Consider the following 16,256-nt stretch of genomic DNA (forward strand, 5'->3'; position numbering starts at 1 on the left):
TGGGTATACTTTGTAAGTTTTAATATTTCATTTATTTCACTTTTAGGAACTTACCTGCATTTCACTTTACAATATAATAAAACAACCTATTAGAAGTTTATGAGAGAAACTTACTGGTAATCTAATCAATGTATGCCAAAGAAATGATCAGGATGAGTTACACAACAGCAACAAATGAGGTAGAAATTATATTCATATTAACCCAAGGGTTCCTGTGCTGACAAATTCCCCCATAAATCAGACTATCTTTCTTGGCTGGAGAACTCCCCTCCTTATGACATTAGCCCAACCCCCTAAAGCTATATGAATCAGGGCTTAGGAGAGAATCTTAATAGCAGCAAGAAAAAGACAGTTACCTAAAAACAGTTCCCATAAGACTGTTAGCTGACTTTTCAAACATTTGAGGCAAGAAAGGATTGGCATGATATTCAAAGAGATAAAAAGCAAGGACCTATATCCAAGGCTATTTTAGAAGAGAATGAATAGAATTAGGAAGAGAAAAAAGAACAAGAGAGGAACATAGTTAAAACAATAAAATGGGAATACATACAAACCTACCAATAACGTTAAATGTAAATGGCTTAAATGCTCAAATAAAAGACTTAGTATAGCTGGAATGGAACGAAAACAAGATGCTTACACACGCTACCTTCCAGAGACCCACCAGAGAGGAAAGGTACACACAGACTAAAAGTAAAGAGATGGAAAAAGATACTTCATGGAACTAGAAAGAAAACACAGAAGCATCTAAATATATAAAGCAAACCTTGATGGCTGTAAACAAAGAGATTGTCATCGCAGGGGATTTTAACACTCCTTTGTCACCAGGACTGAGGTTGCAGGGTTGGGTAAAAAAAGGTGAAACAATTAAGCATACATGCAAATAAACAAACACAGTCAACAGCATGGAGATAACCAGAATAAAACCTGGTGGAGGGAGGTACAAAAGGGTAGGATAAATGGTAACAGAAGGAGACTTGCCCTGGGGTGGTGGGCACCCAGTACAATATACAGATGATGCATCATCGATTTGTACCCTTTAAATCAGTATAATTTTATTAAACAGTGATATATCAATAATCCTAAGTAAAAAAAAGCGCAAAGGAAATTATCAGAATAAGCACCATCTTATATTCAACGTTCTTTCAATACTATATAAATCATATTCTTATGCAACTGACACATGCAAACATGTTATGCAAGGTGAACAATGTAATATTTCTGTAACACACACTGTGAAGTATGTTTAAGCATACAACAAATTTTAGAAACTTGCTAATTAAAACATTAATGAGATGTCATACCAGACATTGTTCCTAGAGGATATATAGATGCAAGTAAGTTGATGAGCTGAGTAGAAGAGAAACAGGAAAAAACTTCCTCAAGTGAAGACAAATAAAGAAACAATAAATGTGTATTTTCTGCCAAAAAAGTACATTATTCTCATGTCATCAAGGTACCTTGCTAATGGAGGAAGAAATATATCATACAACATCAGGCATGTTCTGGGTGGTATGGCCATAGATGAGGAGCTAAATCAAAGAAACAGAAATGTGTTTCCTCAATAAAAACCCTATGCCAAGTAAGAGAGGAAACAGTTTCTGCTACTGAGGACATGTAGACACAGAAACTCTGCCACTGTAGTTCAAAGACAACAATAGATAATTTATAAAGACAGCAGCTGTGTTCCCAATAAAATTTTATTACAAATTTTCTTTAGAAAGGCAACTCCACCAACATGATTTACAAACCAATACTTTAAATTATTCCAGAATAAAGTGCTAAAATTCTTAGTATGTGCCTGGTAGTCTCTTGAAAAGTAATCAGTAACAAAAAAATTACTGTGGAAACTCTAAAATACAAAATATAGTAGAACTAAAACATAAATTTACCTTTTTGTTATGCATGTGACTTGATGATGAGAAAGCTAAGTTCTCATCTTTCTGCCCTTTTTATGTGTTCCTTAAATAAACAGGTTTTGGTACTGTTGTTATCATTGATGTTGTTGAATCCTCACCAGATGGTGTGTTTTTTTTAAATCAGTATCAGACAGAGGAGAACCAAGATGGAGGCGTAGGTGGACACACTGCGCCTCCTTGCACAACCAGAACTGAGAGAAAATTGAACGGCAAAGAAGTCCAACACCAAGTAGATAAAAAAGAAACATACATCCAGACCGGTAGGAGGGGCGGAGACTGGCACCAGGGTGGACAGGACTCACGTGGCTGTGGCGGGACCGAGACTGGCAGAGTGTGAGACTGGCAGAGTGTGGGACGAACAGGGCAGGCAGTCTGACCACTGGCAAACCCTGTAGCCCCACATTCGCACAGATAAACCTTGAGGGCCTGACTGAGAGTGGTGGAGAATGGGGCAGGCAGAGCTTGGGTAGCACCCCGTGGCCCCACATTCGCACACAGATAAACTGGGACAAACGGCGGGGAGCGAAGCAGACCGCACAGCCCAGGGCTCCAGCCCAGGAAAATAAAGCCGCAAACCTTTGATTGAAAACGCCCGAGGGGGTTGGGGTGGCAGCAGGAGAGACTCCCAGCCTCACAGGAGAGGTCGTTGGAGAGACCCACAGGGCCCTAGAGTGTGCAGGAGCCCACCTACTTGGAAACCAGCACCAGAGGGGCCCAATTTGATTGTGGGAAGCGGAGGGAGTGGCTGAAACCTTGTGGAGAGTGGAGCGGGCACCATTGCTCCCTCTCAACCCCTCCCCCACATAGAGCATCACAATGCAGCATCACAGCGCAGCAACCAGCGTTACCCCGCCCCAGTGAACACCTAAGGCTCCATCCCTTAAAGTAACAGATGCGCCAACACACACACACACACACACACACACACAAATGGCCCAAATGACAGAACACTTCAAAGCTCCAGAAAAAATACAACTAAGCGAGGAAGAGATAGCCAACCTATTGGATGCACAGTTCAAAACACTGGTTATTAAGACGCTCACAGAAGTGGTTGAATTTGTTCGAAAAGTAGATGAAAAAATGAAGCCTATGCCAAGAGAAACAAAGGAAAATGTACAGGGAATCAATAGTGATGGGAAGGAAACTGGGACTCAAATCAACGGTGTGGACCAGAAGGAAGAAAGAAACATCCAACCAGAAAAGAATGAAGAAACAAGAATTTGGAAAAATGAGGAGAGGCTTAGGAATCTCCAGGACATCTTGAAACGTTCCAACATCCAAATTATAGGGGTGTTAGAACAAGAAGAGGAAGAGCAAAAACTCAAAAACTTATTTGAACAAATAATGAAGGAGAACTTCCCTAATCTGGCAAAGGAAATAAGACTTCCAGGAAGTCCAGGAAGCTCAGAGAGTCCCAAAGAAGTTGGACCCAAGGAGGAACACACCAAGGCACATCATAATTACATTACCTAAGATTAAAGAGAAGGAGAGAATCTTAGAAGCAGCAAGAGAAAAGGACACAGTTACCTACAAAAGGGTTCCCATAAGACTGTCAGCTGATTTCTCCAAAGAGACCTGACAGGCAAGAAGGGACTGGCAAGAAGTATTCCAAGTTATGAAAGGCAAGGGCCCACATCCAAGATTCCTGTATCCAGGAAAGCTATCATTTAGAATGGAAGGGCAGATAAAGTGCTTCTCAGATAAGGTCAAGTTAAAGGAGTTCATCATCACCAAGCCCTTATTATATGAAATGATAAAGGGAGTTACCTAAGAAAAAGAAGATCAAAAATAGGAACAGTAAAAATGACAGCAAACTCACAGTTATTAACAACCACATCTAAAACAAAAAGAACTGCGAACTAAGCAAACAACTAGAACAGGAACAGAACCACAGAAATGGAGATCACATGGAGGGTTATCAACAGGGGTGTGGGAGGAGGAGGGGGGGGGGAAGGTACCGAGAATAAGAAGCATAAATGATAGGTGGAAAATAGACAGGGGGAGGGTAAGAATAGTGTAGGAAATGTAGAAGCCAAAGAACTTACAAGTATGACCCATGGACATGAACTATTGGGGGGGAATGTGGGAGGGAGCAGGTGGGCAGGATGGAGTGGAGTGGGGGGCAGGAAATGGGACAACTGTAATAGCATAATCAATACATATATCAAAAAAATAAATCAATATTGGAAAGAGAGGAACAGAGGGAGGTGGAAGGATGGAGGGAGGGAGATTTAAGTGGACATGCCAGCCAATGATCCTAAATACACACACACAGACAATCCTTCTTTAAATACCATGATTTGAAAACCCACACAAATCTACTCTTGGTGTGTCTCTAAGAACAGTATTATAAATACAAAAATCAAAAGATCATCTCTACATGAGTTTCCAGAATTAAGTAGATTCCTGAAGAATATGAGCATTATATATTATATTTTGTATACAAAGGCATACTCATTTTGTTTGTTTTTTTGTCTTCCTAGATACTTCAATTTTTACAAATTAAATGTAGCACAGTTATATTTAGCAAGTCTATTGATGTTATTTTTCCAAAAGCACTTGCTCAGTTCATGCCTCTGTGCCACATTTTTCATATTCTCATGTCATTTCACCTTTTTCTTATTATATTATGACCTGGGATCAGTGATGTTTGAGGTAGTATTATAGTTATTTTGAGGCCCCACAAACTACATTAAAGTATTAAACAGCATACTTACTCTATAAATGTTCCAAATGCTCTGTCAATGGACAGTTCTCCCATCTCACTACCTCTCTTGCCTTCCTATAACCTGAAACAACAATACTGAACTTATCCATAACTCTGGACTGTATGGACTGAACTGAAAGGAAGGGTCACACATCTGGTCCTTCAAATCAAAAGGTGGAAAAAAACAAGCTGAGTGAGGGAGGCATGTTGAAAGCAAGACTACCCTAAAACTAGTCGTTTTGCACAAAATTAGTTAGACAAGCTGTGAATGCTAAGAAAAAGGTTTTGAAAGAAATGAAGAGTGCTATTGCAGTGAAGACTGCAATGACAGGAAAGTGAAAGACTCAGTGCTGCACAGGAGGCTCCAGTGGTCTGCAGAGAAGATCCAAGAGCCTCAACATTGCTTGAAGCCAAAGCTTACTGCACTCAAAGTCCCGTCTCTCTTCACTTCTGTGAAGGCTGACAGTGGTGAGCAAGCTGCACGAGAAAAGCTTGAAGCTAGCAGAGGTTGGCTCAAGAGGTTTAAGAGGCTGCCTCCATTAAATCAGTGTGCAAGCAACTGCTGATGTAGAAGCTGCCTCAGGTTAGCCACAAGATCTAGCAAGGAAGATTAATGAAGGGGGTCCACTCAACAAGTTCCAGTGTAGACGCAACAGCCTTATATTGGAGGAAGCTGCCACATACCACCTCACACCTGTCAGAATGGCCATCATCAATAAATGAACAAACAACACAGGCTCGTTTCTCTTTGTGGAGAAAATGGAACCCTCGTGCACTGTTGGTGGGAATGCAGACTGGTACAGCCACTGTGGAAAACAGAATGGGGTTACATCTTATAGTCTGAGAGGAGAAGTCAATGCCTGGCTTCAAAGCTTCAAAGCACAGGCTAACTCTCGTTAAGAGGTCAGTGCAGCTGCTAACTTTAAGTTGAAGTCAATGTTCACGTACAATCTGAAACTCCTAAGGCCCATAAGAGTTATGCTAAATCTACTCTGCCTGAGCAATATAAATGGAAACACAAGGCCTGGATGACAGCACATCTGTTTCCACCATGGTTTACTGAAGGTTGTAATCCCACTGTTAAGGGACCTTCTGCTCAGAAGGCAAGGTTCCTTTCAAACTCTTACAGCTCACTGACAAGGGATCTGGTTACCCAACAGCTCTGCTAGGGATGTACAATGAGATTAATGTTGGTTTCATGCCTGCTTACACAACATGTATTGTGCAGCCCATGGGTCAAGGCATCATTTTGACTTTCAAGTCTTATTATATAAGAAATAGACATCATACTACTATAGCTGTCATATTCTTTTGATGCATCTGGGTAAAAGAAATGAAAAACATCTGCAAAGGGTTTACCATTTGAGATGCCGTTAAGAACACTTGTTATTTGTGCAAAGAGTTTGAAATGTCACCAAACCAGGAGTTGGGAAAAATTTGATTCTAACCATCATGAGTAACTCTGAGGGGTACAAGAGTTCAGTGGAGGAAGTAACTGCAGTTTGGTGGAAACAGGGAGACAACTAGAATTATAAGTGTAGTCTGAAGATGTGAATGAAGACAGATTTGTATGGGTGAGAAGATGATTTTTGTGGTTGAATGAGATGGAATCTACTCTCCTGATGGACATACAGTGAAGTGTTGAATTAACAGAGGATTTAAGTTTTTTTATGCTCAAAGACTTAATTTTTTCATTGTTTTTAGAGAAAGAGGGACGAAGAAAGAGAAACATCAAACTGGTTGCCGTCTGTATGGCTCACATGGGGCCCATAAAATTAACATAGGATTTCAAATCTTACATAAAATTAGTTGATAATGCATCAGCAGCATTTTAAAGAATTGCACAAATTTTGGAAGTTCTGTGGGAAAAAAATAGCATCACATGGTACAGAGAAATCTTTTGTAAAAGGGATGGTCTATTGATGCAGCAAACTTCATTATAGTCTTAATTACTATAGAGGCTTGTTTCCATGCTTCTGGCAACCACCAGATGTTAGCCTCAGAATGCTCCTGAAAGGATAAACACCAGGAAGAGAAAGACTGAATGCTAAAGAAGCAGCATGCATTGTACAAAGAACAGCTGGCTATAGACTGAAAGAGAGCAGCTCAGAAAGCTGCTTAAGAGACAGAAGCAGAGTTTAAATGTTATGCAATTCATCCAGTCTGTGTGAATCTGCAGGCGAAAATCACTCAGTGTAACTCCTGGAACGTTCTGAATTTCTGTGCCCTGGGCAAATAGTTTATGCACTGTGTCAATCAGGCTATACAGAATATGATTGAAAAGGGAGAATAAAATCAACTGTTAGAAGAATGAGAGAGTAACTGACTTAAGAAGAAAATCCGAAAGAGAAGTAGTAGAGATCAGGTTCAATGGAACCATTCAAAATTTGATCAATAATTTTCCTAAAAGCCAAGGGCTAGATCAGACCATATTTTTTAATGACAAAATGATAAAGGCAGCCCTCTGTACCTTTTATCCTTTCTGTATGACTTCCTTGTCTAAACAAGCAGCATCATTCAATGATTTAGCACTCCAGCAGATCATACTGGGGCAAATACAAGAAACAAACAACATGCATAAATAAGTGGAGCAACAAATCATTGTTTCTTTCTCTCTCTCTAAAATTATATTTTCAAAATGTCAAATTTAAAAATGGCAGAGTTTGAATACACACTCCCCAAAGAGGACATCCAGATTGCCAACAGACATGAAAAGATGATCAATGTCACTAATAATCAGATGCAAATTAAAATCATACTGAAATATGATCTCACTCTTATCAGAATGTCTATCATTAGCTGTGGCTGGTTTGGCTCAGTAGATTGAGTGTTAGACTGTGAACCAAAGGGTTTCGAGTTCTATTCCTAGCCTAGGGTGCATGCCGGGCTTGTTGGCCAGGTCCCCAGCATGGGGAATGCGAGAAGCAACCACACATGGATGTTTTCTCTTCCTCTCTTTCTCCCTCCCTTCCCCTCTCTCTAAAAAAGAATAAATAAAATCTTAAAAAAAAAAAGAGAGAGAGAGAATGGCCAATAAATTGACAAACAACAAGATGTGGAGAAAAGGGAATACTCAGCACTGTTGGTGGGATTGCAGACTGGTACAGCCTTTATGAATACAATGCAGGGTCCTGAAAAATTAAAAAATGGGAGTGCCTAGGACCCAGCAATTCCATTTCTGGGGGTATATTCAAAGAAACCTGAAACAATAATTTAAAAGAACATAAGAACCCCTATGTTCATTGTGGCATTATTTACAATAGCCAGGCTATGGAAGTATCCCAGTGTCCACCAAAAGTTGAATAGACAAAAAAGCCTTCATATGTACATATGCCTAAATATATAATATGTACCAATGTATGAAGTACACAAAGAAATACTGTATTTTTTCCCAACCTGACAAAAATAGATATAATTTTGATTCAGTCACACCAGAGGGCTATTGTTGTGTTGGCTATACTCATTTTTTATTTCACCACCTAAGGAAAAACAGGTGAGTGCCTGCCTGTGACTCCATGGTCAGGGGGCGAATGTTTTAAAAATTCTTTTGGCTCACTGGTTGAAATTGCTGACCTAGAGATATTACACTAAGTGAAATAAATGGTTCATAGTAAGAAAAATACTATATGATTTTACTTATGTATGGAAACCCGGGAATAAATAAATGTGCAAACATAATTGAAAGTGTGTTAAGTGTGGAGACCAGTCTGATGATTGCCAGAAGGAAAGGGCTTGAGGGGACTGGGTGATATGGGGGAAGAGGTTGACAAATGCAATTGGCAGTTACAAAATAGTCATGGGGTTGTAAACTACAGCACAGGGAATATAGTCAGTAATCTGGTAATAACAGTATGGGACTAGGTGGGTAATGGAAGTATCAGCTGCATGACTTTGTAAAGTATATGATTATGTAACCATTATGCTATACACCTGAAACTAATAGAAAGTAATATTAAATCCAAACTATAATTAAAAATAAAATAGAAAAATATAAAGAATTGTGGAAAGACTTGGATATTTTCCATAGTTGGTAATACTCCATGTGTGTAATCAATCACACATCACTGTGGGAAGAATTAAGAGGTAGCCACTGACTACAAAGGGAGAGAGGAACTGGACTCTCACATGGAGTGTTTCCTGGACTCTTTTTGGTATCTTTTTCCTGTTAACATTTTAATTTGTATTTTTTTACCATAATAAAAAAGAACTTACAAATGAAGCTTCCTAATTTCACTGAACTTTAGGAAATTACTTACCCTGATGTACAGTGTTCAGCGTAAGTCATATGTCTCTCTCTCTGCCTCTGTCTCATACTCACGTACACATACATGCACACACACCCTTTGTATAAAGATAATGTGTAACTGACCTATTTGAAAAAAACATTCTAAGTAGTCACAAAATCATAAAACCTTGTGATTGTGCAGAAATCCATATTGTTTTGTAGAGCAATGCCTTTGCCAGGCAGAAAATTCCTATTCCCTTTAAAAAGCTTAAAAATTATAAAATGATAGCACAAACCCAAAAACTCTGGTAAACAAAAAGTTTTAAAGTCAGTTCAAATTGGCATCAGAAAGCATTTAAAATTTTTGCATTATTTTTTTCCAAACATTTTATCCTTACATGTCCTCCTAACTAGAAGTGAGTGGTTGCATTTCTAATCAGACCAATAGGAAAATATTGTCAATAAATAGATCCCAGGTACTACATCATTAACCAACTCTTCGGTGTCTTTTGTCATCACATACACAAAAGTGTTTTACATGCTAAAACGAAGTAAAACCATTCAATGTTTCCAGATCAGTAACTCTAGTATTACCTTTTTTAAAACAAATACCCACAAAAATTTAAACTGCTAAAAAGTTATCTTGGGCATGGATAACAAGGAGGGGATTGACTGTGGGAGTAGGAGTTGGAATTGGGCAGGGGACAGCAATAGAGGATCAATTAGGATAACTATAATAGAACAACAATTTAAAAAAGGAAAGAAGTTATCCTGCAAATCTTCTTATCATATCTACTTTGTGCCATTAATCCAATCTATTTTTCAAATTTCAGGTCAAATCCTTAATTCATTCATTTTTAAAGTCTTAATATAAATTCCAAATTGCACTATGTTCTTATCATTTAAACACACATGCACACACACACTCTCTCTCTCTCCCTCAAATGCACAGATATAATGTATGCAGGAAATACCCCAACAACTTACCTTTAAACTAGATTCATAGTCTGTGTTCACTTTGAACATAAGCCCAAGTCGTAAATGAATTTCCTTGGCTCGACAAAAGCTGGGATCAACATAAAGCACCTCCTGAAATGCTTTAATTGCCCTTAAAGAAGATAGACACAAGAAATATTTGTATGTATTTTCCTTGGTAGTATGAGAAACATACTGGCACAAAAATTTTAACAGAAATAATAATTTTATAAAAGCACTGAATAGTAAACAATGTTAGCAAATGGAGAGAAATCTCAGTTGAATTTATTTAAATTTTCTCAAATTGTTCAACAATATTTAAAAGTTTCTTAACATTTTGAATGTAAATAACCAACTTAAATATTTCTGAAATATATCAGAAAGCCTCCAGTCTGAAAGTTTTTAATGGGGCAACAGGTAAAAGTATTAATCCTGAATCTATACCGTTCCATACAAATCACCTTTTAGAAGTTTAACTTCTGCCTATCACATTTGGGGTTATATTCCAAACGTGCTGTCAATATAATGTAATATAGATAGTCCCTACTTTTTATGGCTTACATATATGTAATCCCTATGGAAGAGGCTAATATGAAAAGTTCATTCTTACTCTCACAGCAACGTAGTGCTGCCTTTGCCATAAATCAATGGCCCTTATTTATGAGACTTACTTCTCCACACACTGCAAACTGCAGCTTAACTGTGTCAAAATTGTATACTATCTTAATTATTTTAACACATGTCAGTTATCAATAAAGAAAATGTAGACACAATGAACATATTTTCAATATCTGGTGGCATTTAAGTTGCGAATTGTTGATGAGTATGAACAAAGACAAAAGGAAAAAAGTTTTATTTGATCTCAAGTACTGAATTCCCTAACCACACTAAACACATTACAGATCAGTTTTAAAATCTTAACATGTTTCCAAAGTCAATTTTATCTGCAGTACAAATAAATGTATATACCATTCAGACCCCAATTTGAGAAAGCAACATACCACCTGTCTTCAGTCAGTCATTTATGTTAAGTCCTACTTCTAGTACTGTGTAGCTATACACACTTACTACAAAATAGTTTTAAGCAATCATACAGACATCATTTAAAAATGAGCTATCAAAATTTGTAATCATTCTTCCAGAAGCAACTTAATATTTTCACATATATTCAGGGGTTAGCAAAAGTAGGTTTACAGTTGTTAGTACACAGAAAAGAGTTTATTCTTGTATTATTTACTAATTATTATAATATTTATTTGTATTACAACTGTAAACCTACTTTTGCCCATCACTGTATTTAAAGCAATTAATATATTCCATATAAAATGACTTATCTCCCTCACTAATTTATTTTCTTATATTTAATGTAAGGAAGGTCATGGGTTATATCAAATATTAAAAAGCTGTTTAATGTTTAGAACACATGTGTATTCTTAAACTGCAAAGTTCTTCGTTCCTTAATACCAGATATCATGTAAATTTTTCTGCCTAGCTAAAGTGACTGAACAGTCTGTACCTAAAATCTATTTGAACTATAAGTACTGATTAAAAAACAGACATCATTCCACTTTGACCTAGCACAAAATGCAATGTATTATTCCATTAAAGTCCTGTCTCTGACTCGTGTAACCTCCTATCTTCGTCCCATTTATAAGCAATCACAAATCTATGAATATAATGCCATTGACAGTCATGCACAAAATATGCCATTTTTTCTTTCAGTATGGCATATACTTTAAATTATTAAGGCAAGGTCCTGAATGTAAGGCCTGCTTCTGCCACTAAACAACTGGTTAAAAAACACCAAGTAAAAATTAATACTTTGAAAAGTTCAGAATTATAAATCAGAACTGTGAATAGGATATTCAGAGAATTTACAGAGATCTTTAAAACAATCCTTATCTAGGCTTAGTGTGAAATATGGTTCACTATAAAAGAATTAGAAACCTTAAGGTTAAGATCTCAAAAAGCAATATGTAATTCAAGAGAAAAAAATTTAAATTATAATTCACAGGCTCATTTTAAGAAGCAATGCAGTGCATCAAACTATGACACAATTAAAAAAGCCCAAAAGACAAAGAATTAAGAATATTAGTAATCAAACTGTCCAATTAAAAGCTAAATATTGACCTGTGGAAAATCACATGAAATATTAGTCAATGTGTATTTAAGAACTCTGTGTATTTAAGAACAATGTGTATTTAAGAACTATTGCAGTTAATCCTCCACACTGAAAGACATATCCTAAATTATTACTAATTGAAAAATACTGACATTTGTAATAAGAGCTAAACCTCATTAGAAGCTTAAAAAAATAAACTGCTGCTAATGAAATGTATGTTTCCTCACATTATTTTGTTTATTACACCCATACACACCCCTGATGTAAGTCAACTTACCAATGAAATGCATTGTAGTAGAAGTAAACCAAACCAAGGCCATATAAAAACGTAGCATTCTGTTAAAAAGAATAGTAAAAGTTGTACATTTTAGATTTCTAAGTTCCAAAATTCTTTTTTTCATATCATATAATATGCTTAAAAGAAACAATCAAGTCAAGTAACACAGACGACAAAAAGCTTGCAGAAATATTTTCAGTTTTATTTTAATCAATTCCACAGGAAAGAAAAGTTCTAAACAATTCTAAAATTTGTGTAAAACCACAAAAAAAAGAACCACAGATAAAGCAATTTAGATAAAGAAGAAAAAAGCTGCAAGTATTACATGTCCTGACTCAAATTATACTACAAAACTATAAAAATAAAAGCTGGTGGCACTGGCGTAAAAGTATACACGGGGTAGGAAACAGAACACACAGCACAGTTATAAAACCCCACAATTACAGTTCATTAAAATTCAACAAATGAGCCAAGAAAATCCAATGACAAAAGGGTTGTTTCTTCAACTAAAAGTGCTGGGGAAAAGTGAAAACATAGGTAAATTTTGTGTCTATAAGAAATTAAAATTTAACTCCTATTTCACATGACTCATGAAAATCAACTTGAAAGAACCAGACTAAATTAAACATGGAAATTGATAGTACAGACGTCCTAAAAGAAAATTTATAAGAAGCACCTTGATACCTGCCTTAAGAAATTATTTGGGATATGACACAAGAAATATAAACAACAGACACAACAACCAACAAAGAAGGCTATAGCAAATTTCAAATATTCTGCACAGTAAAAGTAACAATTAAAATAAAGACAATCTACATACACAATGGGAGAAAAATTTGTGAAAACTGTATGTCAATGAGTTAACATGTAAATTATGAAAACAACTCACATAACTTAACAAGAAAAACAAATCTGATTAAAAGCAGAGGAATTAAACTGATATTTTTCCAAAGGAGATATCCAAATTGCCAAGAGGTACATGAACAGATAGATGATCAATATTAAATTACCACGGAATACAATAAAAAATCAGATTGCGGCACTGTTACAATGTCTTTAGAATTATCAAGAACCACCCCCCTCCCCAGAGACCCCTATGATCCTTGCAGCATTATTTACAATCACCACAGTACAAAGTTTGCTAAAAACTCACAAAGACCCACAAGCACCAAGAACACTATAGATGTCCTCACAGTGACTTGTGTCTCTTGAGAGCCCCAAACCCAGCACTTGAGGCAACCTAGTCAGAGTGCCATCTTAGGTGGCTCAGGACACAGAACTGGCACCTACAACCACTGATTGCTGTTGTTCCCATTTGGTGGCCCAGGGGAAGGTATAAGCAGTAGATGACCTTGGTCTATAGCAGAGCCCTGCCCAAAATGTCGCAGAAACAAACAATGGTGGCCAACTTCAGACAACAGCAGAGAACAACCTGATTAAACTCTGTAAACGACATAACGAAAGGATAGTTTAGGCAGGTACCAGAACCTGAATGGAGCATATGCCACTCTATCAGTTTGGACCCCATAGAGTAACTTGTCATATGTAGTGCTGACCAGTCCTCATATCCAGCAAGTCAAGAGGTTAATACATACACATGTGCCAACAACAATGAAGACTCAACTACACAAACTAGGCACAGACCAACACACATCAGGGCCAGTCCTGGAGCAACCAGCTTAGGTGATGATAAAAGTCTGTACCACAGGACCAACAGGATACTGACAACATAAGTCACCCCAACAAGAGTGGGAGATGTACTAGATGTAACACACAGAAACAAACACAGATGGTCACAAAATGAGGAGACAAAGAAATATGTCCAAAGGGAGAGAACTGGACATACCTCCAGGAAAAAAGCAGTAAACGAATGGAACAATAAATATGCCAGACACAGACTTCAATACAGTATTATAAGAATACTCTATGAGCCCTGGCCAGGTGGTTCAGTTGTTGAGTGTTGTCCTGTACACCAAAAAGTTGAGGGTTGATTTGATTCTTGGTCACGGCACATAACTAGGTTGCAGATTTGATACCTGGTTGGAGCATATATAGAAGGTACCAATCAATGTTTCTCTTATATTGATGTTTCTCTCTAAAATGAAGAAATACATCCTGTGGTCAGAATTTTTTAAAAAGAACCTTCAATAAACTAAGGGAAAGAACATATGAACTTAGAACTTCAACAAGAGCTATAAAGCATAAAGAAGACAGAAATAAAAACACAATTAACTGCAATGAAAAATACTCTAGACGAAATCAATAGCAGACTGAATGAAGCAGAGAATCAACTCCGCAATTAGAAAGACAAGGAAGCTGAAAATACCCAATAAGAACAACAATATGAGAAAAAAATCCAAAAATACTAATAATAGTTTAATAAACCTCTGGGACAACAACAAGCGTAGCACCACTCATCATAGAGAGATACCACAAGGAAAAGAGAGAGAATAAGCCACTAAAACATGTTTGAAGAAATAATGACTTAAGATTCCCTAAACTGGTGAAGAAAATAAATACACAAGTCCATGAAGCATAGAGAGTCTCAAACAACATAAACCCAATGAGGCCCACACCAAGACACATCACAGTTAAAATGGCAAAGGTAAACACAAAGGATCTTAAAAACATCAAGAGAAAAGCTGTTACCTACTAACTGCTTTAAGGGAATTTCCATAGGCTGTCTGCTAATTTCTCAACAGAAACTTTTCAGGGCAGAGAGGTTGATATGAAATAGTCAAAATGAAGATACAGACAAACCTACAAACAAAACTACTTATGGAAAAAGGCTATCTTTCAGAACCAAAGAACAGATAAAGTGTCTCACAGACAAAAAAAAAATTAAAGGTAATGTTAAAAACTTCATTAAAAAATGAAGAATATAAATATGAATAAAAATGGCAATAACTAATAGCTATCAATCAACATTTTTATATAAATAGATTAAATGATCAAATAAAAGACACAATTTGGCTTAATGGATAAGAAGATAGTGTTTATACATATGCTGTTTACAGAGACATACTTCAGATCTAAAGACACGCAGTCTGAAAATACATGACAGAAGAAACAAAAAAAAACCCACGGGTAGCAATATTTACCTCAGACAAAATACAAAGGCTAAGTAACCAAAGACAAACATGGACATTTTATAATGATAAAGAGATCACTGCAGTAAGAGGATACAACTCTAATAAACATTTATGGGTCCAATGCAGAAGCCCCAAATACAAAAAGCAAATACGGACAAAAAAAGACACAGAAATACAGTAATGTACAGGATTTAAACACTGCATCCATATCAATAGATACATCACCTGAACTGTAAATCATTAAGGAAACAGTAGCCTTAAATGACACAGCAGTCCAAATGTATTTACATTTTTATAGCTTTTCACCCTAAAGGAGAATAGATATTCTTTTCAAATCCACATGGAACATTTTCTGCAACACATCTCCTGTTAGACTGCAAAACAAGATGCAATAAATTTCAGAGGTCTGAAAAACTATGAAGCATTTGCTCCAATCGCAATGGTATGAAGCTAAAAAAATCAGTGAAAGACAAATAAAATACAATGACAAAATAAAATGAAGCTAAGTAATATTCAAAACAATAAAAAGGATGAAGTTAAAAAAAATCAAAACTTGAAGGAAAATGAGACAATTAAATGAAAAGAACCAAAAGTCTATAGGAAACAAGACAGTTCTAATAGAAAAATCCATAGCAATACAACCCTACATAGCAATGCAAGACACAAGGAAAATCTCACATAAATAATCTAACTTTACACTGAAATGAGTAAGAGAGAAAAAGAACTAATCACAAACCCAGCAGAAGGAACTAAAAACTTTAGAACTGCAATAAATACAATGGGGTGTTTAAAAACAATTTAAAAAATCAACAAAACCAAGAACTAGTTTCTTGAAAAGATAAAAAGGATGAAACTTCAACAAGACTTATTAAGACAAAAAGACAACCTAAATAGATAAAATGAGAAATAAAAGAGAAGTGATACCTGACTCCACAGAAA

The 16,256-nt window shown here is 36.4% G+C and overlaps 1 protein-coding gene across 6 annotated transcripts in view; it reads right to left on the bottom strand.

Annotated features, from left to right (window-relative positions):
* The window catches only part of LOC139440591 (lysine-specific demethylase 6A-like), a 252,814-nt gene that overhangs the window by 154,661 nt on the left and 81,897 nt on the right, over positions 1-16,256 (bottom strand). For all 6 annotated transcript variants that reach the window (XM_071220416.1, XM_071220418.1, XM_071220417.1 and 3 more), the window contains 2 exons: positions 12,226-12,284; positions 9,839-9,959 (listed from right to left, as the gene is read on the bottom strand). In XM_071220416.1, the coding sequence (XP_071076517.1) occupies positions 9,839-9,959; positions 12,226-12,284 (180 nt within the window). The remainder of the gene's footprint in view (positions 1-9,838; positions 9,960-12,225; positions 12,285-16,256) is intronic.

Source organism: Desmodus rotundus, chromosome Y (genome assembly GCF_022682495.2).
Source record: "Desmodus rotundus isolate HL8 chromosome Y, HLdesRot8A.1, whole genome shotgun sequence".
NCBI classification, from domain to species: domain Eukaryota; kingdom Metazoa; phylum Chordata; class Mammalia; order Chiroptera; family Phyllostomidae; genus Desmodus; species Desmodus rotundus.